This window comes from Perna viridis, chromosome 2 (assembly GCF_037379345.1).
Source record: "Perna viridis isolate PV_CMFRI_1.1 ecotype Kerala chromosome 2, ASM3737934v1, whole genome shotgun sequence".
Lineage (NCBI taxonomy): Eukaryota > Metazoa > Mollusca > Bivalvia > Mytilida > Mytilidae > Perna > Perna viridis.
This window is the reverse complement of record NC_142446.1, coordinates 21,704,859-21,721,137: the sequence shown is the minus strand read 5'-3', so window position 1 is coordinate 21,721,137 and position 16,279 is coordinate 21,704,859. Positions and strand designations below refer to the sequence as shown.

At 32.3% G+C, this 16,279-nt stretch overlaps 1 protein-coding gene across 4 annotated transcripts in view; it reads right to left on the bottom strand.

Annotated features, from left to right (window-relative positions):
- Positions 1-716: 716 nt before the first annotated feature.
- LOC148624051 (1-phosphatidylinositol 4,5-bisphosphate phosphodiesterase beta-4-like) overlaps positions 717-16,279 on the bottom strand; it is a 95,227-nt gene continuing 79,664 nt past the window's right edge. For all 4 annotated transcript variants that reach the window (XM_088566510.1, XM_088566511.1, XM_088566513.1 and 1 more), the window contains 5 exons: positions 15,602-15,668; positions 13,998-14,173; positions 13,218-13,319; positions 10,734-10,878; positions 717-9,631 (listed from right to left, as the gene is read on the bottom strand). In XM_088566510.1, coding sequence (XP_088422636.1) covers positions 9,563-9,631; positions 10,734-10,878; positions 13,218-13,319; positions 13,998-14,173; positions 15,602-15,668 — 559 coding nt within the window. In that variant the 3' untranslated portion in view covers positions 717-9,562. The remainder of the gene's footprint in view (positions 9,632-10,733; positions 10,879-13,217; positions 13,320-13,997; positions 14,174-15,601; positions 15,669-16,279) is intronic.

Sequence of the window (16,279 nt, the reverse complement as noted above, 5' to 3'; positions counted from 1 at the left end):
CTCTTTGCCAAGACCCAATCTAAATCTTTCTAAAAGCTATGGTACACAGCTTGATACAACCAGAATAGTCAACACTACATTTGATCTTAGAAATTTGGGTAATGATTAACTGTTTGATACAGCATAGGTTTATAATAACAAATAAATGTTGTTGATGAACTTGAAAGCAGCCCAAAAAAAAATCTAAAGACACCAAAAAAATCAGCATACTGATAACTAAATACAGGACAATTATCGCATAAAAATATAGCATATGTAGATCAAAAAGGCAATATTTTGAATCACTTCTACAATAGGTAATGTCTGAATTTTACATGGACTGGTACTTCAGACTTAAACACTAACAAAATTGAAACTTTTACCCATTTTCATATTAAAATTGTCCTTTCCAAAATAGTTTGGATCACAACCCCAAACATTAATCCAAATTTTGTAGTAAAGAACCTAGTTTTAAAATTTCATATTAATCATTACTATTATGCATTACTGTTAACCTATCACATAAAACCAAGGATGTATTCATTACTGCTAACCTATCGCAGTAAAACCAAGGATGTATTATTCATTACTGCTAACCTATCACAGTATAACCAAGGATGAAGAGGACAAAGGTGATACTAACAGTAACATTACCATATACAAAATGTACCACTGTGAATCATACAAAACACTAGTTAACAAGCCAATCTCCATTCTTCAAATAATTCTAAAACTAATTTCTAATATCACATTTTTATTATTTTCAAATTCTATAAATGAAAAATGGTAAAAGAAAGCATTGGATTTCACCATTTAACAACACACACAACTAGTTACATTACGTCACAGATGTCACAATTTTATAATTTTCCCTTGTGAACAACCCTGATAATTATATATATATTCTTTGTCAATCAACAAGTGCTACACATTGTTTAAACAGGTACAAACAAAATTTTACTTATGTAACTTTTGAAGTAAAAATGTAAATTCTTTAAAAATTTTCTGGAAAATCATCACTGAGTATGTTTAATATCTGTCACCTGTAGTGGACATCTAAGATTTGTGATCAATAAAGATGTCAACAACAGTACTGTTTTATAGCACACCCACTTTATTTAACCATAGAATAGTACTGTATGACTACTGATTAGTATTTCCTCCTTTTATCAATGGAACATTACCAGCTGAGAAACTAATGCCATGCAGAGATCAATCAGAGAAAAATCTGTTCTATGATTAAGATAATACCTACATGAAATAAATAAAAATAAAAACCAATATGTAAAAGGTTCACAATATACTGAACATAACATCTGAAAAAGTAAAAATGTAAAAGAAAAGCATTATCAACTGAGTTTGGGCATGACTACAATGTTAACATAAACATGATTACCTTATTTTAAACCCTTGACTTAATGAATCATAGAAGAAGATTCAGCTGGGAGCCTGAAAAATAGGAGTAATTCTAACTATTGGATGCTTGGTGCCATTATACAGGGAAACAATGGATGGTTGAAAAGTTTACAGGCTAAAGTAAAGAAGAATCTATTGAAGGAACTATGAAAAGTAAAAATAGATGAAGTTGTGTTTTACTTAGCAGGATAGGAACAAATGTAGAATGTAAAGATCATTGTATAGGGCAACACAAACTACTTAACAATATACAGGGCATTAGTAACGGGGACCTACTGGATGATGCACCAGCAGGTATAAAGGTACACGACTTCTTCGTGGGGCCAATAGTAACGGGGATCTACTGGATGATGCACCAGCAGGTGTAAAGGTACATGACTTCTTCGTGGGGCCAATAGTAACGGGGATCTACTGGATGATGCACCAGCAGGTGTAAAGATACATGACTTCTTCGTGGGGCCAATAGTAACGGAGATCTACTGGATGATGTACCAGCAGGTGTAAAGGTACATGATTTCTTCGTGGGGCCAATAGTAACGGGGATCTACTGGATGATGCACCAGCAGGTGTAAAGATACATGACTTCTTCGTGGGGCCAATAGTAACGGAGATCTACTGGATGATGTACCAGCAGGTGTAAAGGTACATGACTTCTTCGTGGGGCCAATAGTAACGGAGATCTACTGGATGATGTACCAGCAGGTGTAAAGGTACATGATTTCTTCGTGGGGCCAATAGTAACGGGGATCTACTGGATGATGCACCAGCAGGTGTAAAGATACATGACTTCTTCGTGGGGCCAATAGTAACGGAGATCTACTGGATGATGTACCAGCAGGTGTAAAGGTACATGACTTCTTCGTGGGGCCAATACTATAATATCAACTATTTAATGATAGACACGCATTTTAACATTTATTTTCCTGTAATTCTAAATGGCTTATCAAATCAGATATTCCCAGGGTTTATCTTAAATGGTAAAATCAGATATAGCATGATTAGTTGACAATCAAATTCACTTTTTGGGTAGAGAAAAATGACATTATATATGGTTCAGTACAATAGAACATTAGAGGGAATTAGTAAACCCCAAAGTACCTGCTATCACCCTAAAGCACAATGTATTTGTTGATGCAGAGGAGTATATGTAGTCAATTTAATCTTCCCTTCATGACCAGTCAACAAATGTATATTAATGATATTAGCAGTCATGTGGACACCTGATGGGAGTGGAGGATAACAAGGGAACATGGACAAGAACCATACAGAGAACAAAAATGGACCAATGCAACCAAAGTAGAAACAGAAAGAGACAAATGGAGAGGACATGTAAATGGCCCAATTGTTCTAAAGGAGAAACAGAAAAATAAGTGAAGTTAGTAATGATGTTATCTCTACTATAGGAAGGAACTTCATGTAATAGTGGACATAGTTAACATGTTTCATTATTTGTGGATGCAGGGAGTAAAGTCTAACATGAATTATTGCAGGTCAGAGAAGCTATTTGGAGGAACTGACAAGCCTGTTAATAGTAGGGAAATACAGATACTGAAAGGAAAGCAGGGCATGAACATATGGAATAAACTAAAGAATGATTGTACAACCAGAAGTGTTTTAGTAAAACTGAGAACAAAGTAAATAAACAAAAAACAGACAGAGTTTAAATTGTAAAAACAACAGGTGGGGGGCATGCCAATCATTTCCTTCATCCTGCCACATACAGGCTGTAAATATAGTCTGAAAAAAGATAATTTAGTTTTTAAATATGCATTAATGTAAATATTTTATACATATTTAACATGTTCAAAGTATATTGCTTCATGAGCATGTACTAACAAGTGGAACAGTCCACAGTACTGATCTTGAATTTCATATGGAGTAACTACTAGTCCAATATGTAAAATTGATACTTAGGAAATGATCCTAGGCTACATAGTAATCTCTGATAATTATTGGCCTTGTTCAAAAAAAAAAATACAATTACATCCATGTACACAAAATACAGAGCAGCTGTTCTGGACACCTTATATCATTTAGGTATGAAGGCAAAGAATGCAAAATAAATATTTAATACTATACCATCAGAGCTCAAATAAAAGATTTTTAGAAACCTTGCTCAGTTATAAAGACAACATCAAAACTCCAGGAACATTTGAAGTATAGTAAGTCTTGCACTTTCTGTCATGATTTTTTTTTAATAATTTTTACAACACTTTACTGGAGGACATAAATGTATAACATAAAAAATACAACCAGCTTTTTCCATGACACCAAATTAATTCATTGCTTTGAAGCATCATAAATGACATGTGTAATGCCAAAATCCTAGGGTTGATATACAGAATTATCACACTCATAAAGACAGGAAGTTGTATAAATCATAGTCAAAACCAATTCATTGTCTTATCTTTCTAAATGTACTTTATAAAACAAAAAATAATGATAAAAAAATATTATTGCACTGTAAAACAAATAACAAGAAGAGGTGGTTTGCCTAAAGGCTTGTATAAAGATAGTTTACTCTGTGTCAATTATCTTAAAATATGGGAACATAGCTTAAACACAACAACATGAATCTTAAATTGTAAAATCATATCTCAATAACTTCCAGATTCTAAGAAATAAATATAACTGAGAGAAATATGTATCATTGGATTTGAGATGGCCTCCTACCAACAACTAACAGGAAGGTTACTAGAATGTCACACAGTTTGGTTTCAAATCATTCTCATAAAGAATTCCCATGTTTTAGCTGATAAAAACAAAATGCAGGGCAGACATATGGATGGCCTAAAGGCAATGATATTTTTTGGCATGGGCCATGCACATATGAAAATCTACAGATTAATTTAGTATGGACAAACACTGCCATTATAATGAAACAGCTTGAAAAGAAAAGGTACGCGATTAGTTTTCCTCGAAACTAATTTAAGATTAATAAATGCAATAATTACTGATATAAACTATGGTAAATACTTTGGCAACCTAAACAGCAGTATAATGTACTGGATATGTCTTAGAGATATGAGAAATTACTGTCTTAAGTTTTGAAGCATAAAACCCCAAAAATAAGAGTCTTCATAGCTCAGCTAAGTACTGTACACAATTCATTGCAAGTATAAAGCACAGGACAAAATACACTTACCTATCAAACTTTTTGAATGTATTAATTAATGTTAATGAGAAATTAGGTTCAGTGACACTTGGTTCAATATTAACAGTTATAGGTCAAAGCTATGGAAACTTAAACTTAAATTGCCATAGTTGTCCACAGGGCCACATTTAGACTTGTCCACAGGGCCACTTGAGAATTGTCCACAGGGCCACATTTAGACTTGTCCACAGGGCCACTTGAGACACACAAAAAGCGGAAATTCTTTCGAGGCCAATTAGATCAACAAAATTGAGAATCTTCATTACATTAGCCCTGGTAGTTTCAGACATTTCGATCTTTAAAAATCAATTAGAGTATTCAATAGTTTCTGATTGCCACCATGTTCAACCAAGCAAAACCAAGAGTGGCTTGTTCATAAAAGACATTCCAGCTATAACTTCTACACAGTTTGATTAAAATTTACCTAGCAGCTTTTGTGGATTTGATATTTAAAAAAAATTCTTAATAAAAAATGACAGATGTCCGACAACAAATGCAAAGTGATGGACCCTTGGTCAAGGTGAGCTAATAAAGTATAAATTAAATATACCAATTGTAAGCCTGTAATGATTGGAAGCCCACAGCTATCAAAACTGACTATAAAGTCAGCAATGCAACAAAATGTTTTGCAGGGCACAGCTTGATACAATCACAGTAATTAAACACTGAACAGCTAAGTCACACCAATCAAACTTGATACTGCTTTGAATTTTGATAAGACAACTGACACAAGAAAAAAATATTTGATTTTAGAGATTTTGAAAGTAGATTTGAAGTGCCCCCTTTATGACCTCTCACTTCAAAATGATTCCAGTCATAATCTTCAAAATCAATCCTATACTTCCTTTGGAGTATGCCATCTTGTGGTACAATTTCAAAGAGATCAATGTACTTTTACCCAAGTCATCCTCCAGAAACCAGAAAATGCTTGTCTTCCTATTGTGGTATGGTACCTTGTAGTACAATTTAATTGAAATCTTTAAATTCTCTTTAACTCAAGTGGTTGTCCAGACACCAGGAAAATGATTGTTCCTGGCTCTCAACTCCTAAATGATTCAAGTAATAACCCCCAAAATTTATCCCAGCCTTCCTTTGGTGGTATGGCACCTTGCGGTACAATTTCAAAGAGATCCATTTACTAATAGTCAAGTTATTGTCAGGACATCAGGAAATGGCCCCTCTTTCCTAAACAGTTCAAGTCTTAACCCCCAAAATCAATCCTATATTCATATGCTTTTTAAGGTGTAATATACTTAGTTATGAAATGGTTTTATTATTCCTTTCTTGGCCCTCAATTCCAAAATAAATGGGGCCATCACCTCCAAATTCAAAACTAATTTTTTTGGAACGTTATTATAAAATTTCATAAAAATCAATCAACTAAAATTCAAATTATTGCATGAAAACCAAGTGTCTACAGAGAGCCATATGGATGACAACAAAGCCATACCTTTATAAGAACTTGTATTAATAAACTGGGTTAAACCACAATTTCTATGGATGACAACCTGCTGAATATGTTGAGACATACAGTCCAGACACAAATTAATGTAATATAATCTACAACTAAAATATTAACTTTATTAATTCAAGGAGTTGATTCTTGTTTTTTGTAGTAATTGTTCCTTGCACGACAAACTGAAAACTTAAAATGGAGGATTTATACCATTAGATGTACTACATCAAAAGGACTACTTAGTCAGTTTCCTTTATGACCTCTAAATCCTTGGTATAAATTATCCTGCTTTGACAAAAAAGTCCTTTTTAAGTGTAGTTTCAATTCATCTTATACTCTAACATATTTGTTAATTACAAAATATCGAAATATTTTCAAATTGAATGCTCCATTCAAACTGCAAAAATTGATATTCTTCCATCACACTCACTTTCAAAATATCCAAGAAGATTAATATCAAACTTTCTTGTACACCATACACCCCAACAATAGGTTTGTATTGATACAAGAATCTCTCTATGAAATCTAGGTATTAATCAAGCATAAGAATTATATATTTTATGACTTTTTTAAAATGAGTGAGATCTTCACATTTTGCCCATCACTTATGAAAATCTGATGCAGTTATAGTATTTTCTTTTAAGTTTTTTGTATTGATCAGGAAAAATGGGAAAAATCAGAAACATGCATGTCAAAATTCAACCAATCTAACAATATAATTTTCCCCAAGGATGCTTTCTCTATTTGAAAAGACCATATTTGATCACTGCATCACTGAATTTGATCAGAAATTTTTCTGAAGAATGTTAGAAAAATGAGGTTTATGACAGTTATCAGCCATTGAAATGTTCATTTTCAGTGCATTTCAATGAAATCAATTTCTTACCATGTTTCACCCACTGCTAGATTCTTACAGAGACTGACACTTAATATTCAACACATGTATCAGTTGTATGACTTGTTCTATCTAAGGATTTTTGTAATGTATAGCCTTGTGAAAGATTGGCTATTTTTTATAGATATGGTTAACATGATTAATTTGTAGTAATGATTTCAAATCCCACACTACTGAATTAAAAAATAGAAATAACCAGTGTGTAACGTCGAAGGAAAAAGCAGCAATAAAAGCATCCTGACGATTTCAGGATACATGTGGAGCCCTGACATTGTGAGGAAGCAATAAAAGGCATTCTAGCTCTCATTTCTGAAAAATGTAAAACATGTAAAAAAAAAAAACATAAAATTTTCTTAAGTACAATATTGCACCTTAACAAAAAAACCTAGAAGATGTATAAATCACATACAAAGCACCAAAAATATTGTTCTATTATAAAAATATAAAAAATAAAGACAAAAATACATCCAAGATTGTGCGTTTCTAAGATATTAGGCAGTTGTTGTTTAAAAATTAATTGAATGCATAACAATTTTTCTCATGACATAATAAACCCAAAATTCCAGCTGCAAAGGCAACAAAAAATCAACACTGGAAAAAAAGTCTTAACAAATAAAACAAAGTACAAACATATAAATCTTGTAATATGTGTTTAGTTCTACATATTTATTCCTCCTGATGCAAACATTCATCAAAATCTATCTAGCTTTATCAAACCAATTTCACAACAATATCTTTTAAGAACAGAATTTTTTTTTTATCTTTTTAAGAAATAAAATTTTTTATCAGAAATGTAAACAGACAAAATGAAGTTATGTAAATTTACAGGTATGAGAAATGTGGGGTGGCTTCACAATCAATAAACAATTTAAAGTGGATAAAATCTGTTGATTGCTGGTCTATGAAAAAAAAACAATATAATTTATAAATGAGAACATTTGCAGGCAATTGAGAAGTCTAAGGAATCTATGGAGATGTACAATCTAATCTTTGAAGAATGAAGATATGGAAAGATGAAACACTTAAAGAAGCTACTTTGGGATTAAATGAATTAATGAATTCTACAAACAAGTAAGAGAGTTAATCAGCATTTGTTAAACTCTATTTGGCATTTAGTTACTATGAATCTATATAATTAATAATCACACACAGAAAACGGTACACTATGTCAACACAAATAATCTGCACTTTAAAAAATTCCTAATCACTAGACAGAAAAAAAGTGAATTATTGTAATCATTGTCATGAAAACTAAATAAGTTCGATTTAACACATGTTTTAAAATTAGATGTGTTTGTCAATCAGTATATCATTACAGAGGTATGTGTTTGGTGAGAGCTACAATTATCACTGGAATCACGACACAACAAACTCCACCTCCCCACCATTAATTTTCAAACACAGATTTTTTCCCATTATTGCACTCATTCCATGAAACTTTACATCAGTCCATGTCTTTCGTTAAGTAAAACTTGAATGCAATTTTTAACCATTGTTCAGTTAAGATTCATTTACTATTTGAGTAACCATTTCTAACCTAGGTGTTAAACCTCGAAAATTTGCCAAAGTTTTGTTTAGCAACATGTTTTTTTTTTTATTTGCAGAAACAGTCTTTAAATCCGATTTCACTGCAACATTTCCTCTATTGATAGGTGACAAGCAATGATGATTGTAATTAATTGGTCTTTATCACAGGTGCAAGATTGATTTGTTTTAACAAGAGTTGAAGTAATTTATCATGATTTTAAGCCATAAGTTCAAATAAGACAGGAGAAATTTTTGATTTTGGCTAATCTCCAACTTTGACATAGGAAGTAAGCAGGAGATTGTTGATTTTTTTTCACGAAATATTGGGAGGTTCCTTCTGAGAATTGACACCTATGATTTTTAATTCTGTGATTTAATAATGTCACCTTTGTGTTGTGCATAGTTACTGTTGAATGAAAGTAAAGTTTCACATGCTACATGCTTAGTATACCCAAACAATACAAGGTGTTGATATCGGACAGCAACCATAATCACTTACAACATAAGCACCATCTATATAAAGCAACATACAGATTTTGAAATTCATACTGAATTGAGATAATTGCCCCTGGATTAAGACAGATAGATGGACAATGTGATTCCAATGTACCACATACTAAAGTTGATCTAATTTTTCAAATAGATGGTTTAAATTTCAAGTACCTTGGATTCCAATGAAAAGATTTAACTGTAGCTCAAGAACAAACACATGTGATAAAAGGTTCATGGTGAAAAAATAAACAAAGTCGTATCAAGACCTTTTTTTTTGGTGGTGAAATGGAGTGCTTCTCTATCATTATTAAATTTCTGATCATCATCTTTTAGTTAAATAAACTGATTTTACATTGGAACAGATCATTTGCACTTAGCCTGATATTTTAAGCACAATTCACATTAAAAAACTGAACTGAAGTGATGAATATTTATGCTAACAAAATGTATTGTACAAGGAAAGACATACTTTAACATACAGTATGTTTCTAAAGAGATCTAAACAATTGACATAGATTGGTCAATATATACACACAAAGTTATATAAATAATTTAGTGTAGTATCACACAAACAGCATAATTGGTCTATAAGTAGCTTTGTGTGTAATATTTACGCGATAAAGTCTATAAATAGATCTGTGTGTCATACATCTGTCTCTGGCTTGCTTGCTAACTTTGCTTCTTTGTGAATCATGTCACATTTGTCTAGTTCCTACAACACAAAAAAATTAATTCAGATTTCTACACTAACACATCTGATTAGGAATATTACTGTTTGTTACAAGTTAACATCTACCTAATCATGGATAACTCAGTCAATGGGGAAAAAATATAGAGTAATTTCACTAAGCTAGGTACTGTATTTTACTCAGGAAAGGACTCTGAATAAAAATAATATACATTAGAGAAGGACTTCGAGCACTTTTGTGAAACAGCCACCCAACATATTTTTGTCTGAAGAGTAGAAAAGGTCTTTAGATATACAATGTACATAAAATATGATCAATCAATAATGCTGAAGAAAGCATTGATTAAGTGACAGGGACAAGATTAAACATCAACATTATAGTGCTCAAAGTAAGAAATGCCTGGGCTCATGTATATCAAGAATAAATATCAAGCTGCGAACCAAATTTAAAATCATTAACATCAGAAGGCGTCAAAATTTGGGGAATAGAAATTTTCTCTTCCATTAAGTGCATTGAATAATTCCAGGTTAACTAGCAAGTTGTTATTGGGCAGCAACAAAATCTGCTTACAACATAAAAATGAAAAATTGAAAACTGAACTTCAATTCATCCCAACAAAAGATGCCTGGATTTCTGTGGCATGAATTTTCACTAAGATAATACATGCCATGGTTCATTTATCAGGAAGTTGATATCAGACTGAAACATAAACTTCTTACACCACATGCCCATCACTTTACATCAATTCAATAAGTAGTAGGTAAAGCAATAGAGGCAGAGTTCATAAGGTCAAAATAATTCACAATTCAGATGGCCTAAATAATGATGACATAATCAATTGGCCAAAATAACTTAATTAGAATTTAGATGGACAAAATAACTGAGACAGAATGGATAGAAGAAACAAAGATTACTTCAATACACTCATTGAACTCTTGAAACAGTATACTTTAGGTCATAAGTGTACTGAACTTACCATACTTGAGTGAAATCCATTTAAAATTTAATTATTGAAAAAGCAATATTAATTTCATTTTGAAATGCTGTTACACATTATAAATTGAGCTGAAAATGCTTCCCCTTTAAACCATTCATTGGTTTTTACAGTTATTGTTGGAATCTCACTTTTTTGTTTTCCTGCAACAATTTCTCAAATTGATTTTGGTGATGGGTCTGTAAACAACTCATTTGCTTTGACTGTTTTATTTTCTGTCTTTTTGCATCATCAACAAATTTTTTCATATTGTTTTCTTTCAATTCTTTGATTCTCCTACAAAGAGAAAAGATAATTTGAATGGCAGACTTATATCATGTATATTTTTTCTACAGAATTTCTACTCCTTTCTTACGAATTCTTCTAGAAACAAATGATTTTTAGTTACTCAAATACATATTATGCAAGGTCTTTTCAACTAATTTCCTTCACTTCTTCTTTGGTAAGGTATGTCTATAAGTTGTGAAACAATTTACAAATGTTTACTATTACTGTAAATAAGAAAATCCACTGTAAAACTCAAAATCAACCTAACATCAAATTGCATATTGTAAAATTGTACAAATTGTCCATTATACTATATAATACAAGAGGCTACCAGGAGCCTGAATCGCTCACCTTGTTAATTTTTTGTCTTTCAAGAGCAATAATTCTAACAAGGAGTTGTCATAAGGAACTTTTCATCAACAGAAAGTTTCTTCTATTACAGTTTTCAAAATATTGCTGAAAATTGCTAAAAACATAATTTTTTTGCTTTTCAAGGACAATAACTCTTTCAAGAAGTCATGAAACAACTTTGATCTCTTGTAAACTTTTGAAGACTTCATAATAAGGAACATTTAGGCAACTGAAAGAATTTTGCTAAACCTAACATTTTAGGAGATGTGTGCGAAAAACTTCTGACTGAACCCTTTGTTCTATTTTTAGAACAGCCAAGTTTTTCAACAGATCAAAAATCCCCTAAGTCAAATCTATGCAGATACACTCAGAAATATTCATACAAAGTTTGGTTCTAATTGGTCTGGTAGTTTCAGAGGAGAAAATATTTGAAAGAAATAACATTAAAAATAGGAACACTCAAACATGGCTTGACAGATTTAAATGAAATATTTGACCACAGATAGATCTCACCATGCTGAAAACTATTACACTGTCAGAATTTAGCTAAACCTAATGGTTATAGAGATATATGCAAAAAAACATCTGTCTGACCCCTCTGTTCTAATTTTTAATAAGAGTGGCCATGTTTTTCAATGGATCAAAAATTCCCACACCAGTTTGATGCAGAATACCCTAAGGAACATTCATACCAAATTTGGTTCAAGTAATCTCAGAGGAGAAGATTTTTGATAGAAAAAAAAAATATCAAAAAGAGCAAAAAACAATGAAAAAGGGCAATAACTCCAACATGGCTTAACAGGTTAAAACAAAAATGTTATTACCAGTTCTATGGAGGTACATTCATACCAAGTTGGGTTCTAATTGGTCAAATAGTATCAGCGGAGAACAGTTTTGAAAAATTGTTGACGACAGATGACAGATGCCAAGAGATGGCAATAGCTTACATGGCCTTTGGGCAGGTGAGCTAACAAGAGGCTCCCAGGAGCCTGGTTGAATTTTCCCTTTCATGTGCAATAAAATAAACAAGAAGTTGTCCAACAATTTTGACTCGAGAAAACTTTGATAGGACTTATCATAAGGATCATTTCAGTAAATGAAAGTCTAAATCTATCATAGTTTTCAAGACATTGGCTGAAAACTGCAAAAAAAAAACAAAAAAAAACCTGTCATATTCCCCTGTCAAGGGCAATAACTCTTATAAAAAGGCGTCTAACAAATTTTATGCCTGAAGACTTCTGTAGTCCTAAAAATAAGGATCATTTCAGCAACTGAAAGAATTTGGCTAAACCTAACAGTTTTGGAGATATATGCGAAAAACTACTGTCTCACCCCTATGTTCTATTTTCAGTAACAGTGGCCATGTTTTTCGACAGATCAAAAAACCCCACTTCAATTCTAGGCTGGATACTCAAAGGAACACTTATATTGAGTTTTGTTTCAATTGGTAAAATAGTGTCAGAGGAGAAGTTTTTGAAAGAAATAACATTAAAAATAGCAAAAAAACTTTGAAAAAGGGCAGTAACTCCAACATGGCTTAATAGATTAAAATGAAAATTTGACCGCTGATAGATCTCATTACGCTGAACACTATTAACCAGTCAGAATTTGGCTAAACCTTACCGTTTTGGATATATATGTGAAAAACTACTGTCTCACCCCTATGTTCTATTTTTAGTAACAGTGGCCATGTTTTTTGACGGATCAAAAATCTCCATATCATCTCTATGCAGGATACCCCAAGGAACATTCATACCAAGTTTGGTTCCAATTGGTCAAGTACTTTCAAAGGAGAAGAGTTTTGAAAAATTGTTAACGACGATGATGGACAACCACAGATGCCAAGTGATAGCAATAGCTCACCTGGCTTTTGACCAGGTGAGCTAAAAAAGGATATTACCAACAAAAATTTGTTAAATATTTACAGCACATTGGATGACCTACCGGAAAATACACTGTAGAGCTAGAGTTACCTTTCAATTCTGTATAACACTTACCTCTCTCGTTCCATTTTGTTTTTGATTGTTTTATCATTTGTTACTGCTTTGCTAGATTCCATTGACTGCTTCACCTGTATAGCATTTAATTCTTTCTCTTCTCTACAAAATGAGGGATACTTATATATGAAGTAGATGGTTTAACTTCCTTGACTACTTCAAGTACCGGTAATCTCAGTTAATTCAGAATAAAATATTTTTTGTGAATATATCTATGTAACTATAAAAGGAATTCATCGGTGTGAACAGTCATGTGAATAACTTTTGGTAAATAATTATGCATGGCAAATTGACAGCATTCAAGAAATAAAGCCCTGAAATTTAATTGCAAGTAAATATTTGCCACAGGAAAAAAAATTGACCAGAATCAATAAGAACTCCATTTTTGACCATTTTTATCTCAATAAGCATCATCCCAAAAATCAATCCAAGCCCTCCTTTCGGGATATGGCACCTTGTGTTACATTTTAAAACTGATCCATTCACTTTTACTAATGTTAGTGTCTGTACATCATGGAAATGCTTGTTTGACCCTTTTTTGGCCCCCAACTCCTTAACAATTTAAGTCACAACTACCAAAATCAATTCCAGTGATCCTTTAGTTGTATGGAACCTTGTAGTACCATTTCAAAAGGATCATTTGGCCCCTATTAGTTAAAGTTTGAACCCCTATAATCAATTCTGTGCTTCCATTTGTGGTATGGCACCTTGTGGTATAATGGATAACAGCATGATATAATTTTAAAGCCACAATTTTTTGTGGTTGTATATAAAACAAACCTATCATGTCTAGCTTCCTGTTCTTTAAATTGTTCTTGCTTAACATCCTCAAACAGTTTTTTCAGTAAGTCATTCTGTTGAGCTATGTGAGCTTTCCTCATTTCATGTTCTTCAAGAAGTTGTCTATTTCCCATATTTGTCCATTCTACAGTTTGATCATTCACTAACTCAGAAATCTAAAATTAAATCAATTTACCATTTTAATCTTTACCTTCAGATCTGAATGCAAAGGAATAAAACAGACAAAAACATTCAGGTCTGAATGCAAAGGAATAAAACAGACAAAAACAAAGTAGAAAAACTGTGAGCAAAGCTTACTTGGCTCCAGCTCCCCTCCCCAAAAACCATAACAGTCATTAAGATCAAAAAAGGAGGTTCACAATGATTCAAGTGATAAAGAAGGTATGAAAGTTTCATTTAATTCAATTCAGTTGTTTTAAAGGTCTCTTAGAAAAGGGTCCATCCTCCTGGTCCATCAAGAACAAAGACATGTTTTGCATCAGGAAGCCCCCAAATATCATTCAGATAGAAAAACAAAATACTGTGAAAGTGCTATTGTTCGTGGGGTACCAATTTTCTTGGTTTTCGAGGGTAGAGAAAACCACAACATTTGGTTCCCAATGAAAAGGAGATTTCCATGGAATTAAATGTTAAACCAGTAAGTTGTATTGTCTCCCTTTGGAGTCCACCAACAATAATCATATACTTCCATCCTACATATGATACCAGCCTACCAGTAAAATTTCATCAAAATCTTGTAAGCAGTTCAGTAGTTGTTTATACCAAGTTTTAGCATGTAAAACCCTTAAAGTCTATTAACTCCAGTGGAGTACTTTAACATTTATTTTATTTCATTATGCACATCTACAAAATGATGCCCAACCTCTTAACAAAATTTCATGAAAGTCCCTTGAACAGTTCAGAAGGAGTTGCACTAACAAGCAATGACGACAGATGATACAAATCAACTGAAAGATAGACAAATAGATACAGGATTCCCATACATCCCAAACTTTGTTTGAAGGGGATATAATAAGACCAGTTAATTGGAGGTATCCTTAACTGTATGAAATTTAGTTAGTTCTAAAATTGTAATTTTCACATAATTACAAACCAGTAAAAACTTAACATATATGTATAATTGTTTTGTAATGCATTGTATTGGTTTGTCAATTTATCAATCACATGGAAAGTATATTCGATTGGTTGTAGTGTGAAAAACTTTTGTTTTAATAGTTTTACCAACAAATGAAATCATGAAGTCAAAAGTGATAAAAATTCACAAACTGGGATGTTCTTAGACTAATTATCTTAATGGCTTGGATGACATTATTTGATTGATATTTTACTGAGTAATAAAACAAAATTACAGGTAAGATTAGCCATGCTACTGGTGTTCATCTTCTAAGTGCAATAAATCTGTTGCCAGTCCTTAAGAAATACTTTGTTATATCCCTGATTTCTCTATGACGAGATGTTTTATCAATGATGAAATGCATTGGCTTTAAAACATTGGGATTGGGAAAAGTGTTCTAATTCGTCATAAGTCTAAATTCGTTATAAGCCTGTATGTTACACTACTGTATGTTGTTCGAGATATCTACCTTAGATTTATGATCATTCAATAATGACGAAACTTTTCCTTTCTCTTCCAAGCTAGCACTGGAATCTCTGTAACATGTAAAGCATTATTTAAATGAGGCATTCAAATCAGTATCTTGTCTACTTTTTCCCCAATGTATCAAGTTTTCTAAAAATTAAAAAAAAAACATCTTAAAAATTAGTTCATTTACAGGACATCATTTTAGTGACAATAACAGTATCAACTGTATATCTAAGCCTTGAGAGAACAAAAGAAGAAAACAAAAAAAAGCAAAGAAAAAACAAAAACAAGATGTTGCACACAATCTCATGCAAAGAATACCTCTACTCAACAATTTCTGTCAAATTTAGTTGTACAATAGACAACGAAGACTGGAAAGTGGCAACATAAGACGGGTCATCATGATAAAGCAATATACCAAAAATCTAAGAATGCCCTTCAATATATGTTAAGAAATCTGTTACAGTAAATTTAAACCAGACAGAAAAGATGATTGCAAGATAGTCCAAACTACTCAACACTTAACTTTTGCCCAGATATATCCAGTCTGGGTATAGGTTCTGGCTGTGTTTGCTAATTTTAATTCAGCAATTTGTTTCCATCTGCATGCATTGTGAATGTGATTTAAAATGAGACTAACTTATATAAAGTTTGTTTATAAATAATGACTTGGGAGCGG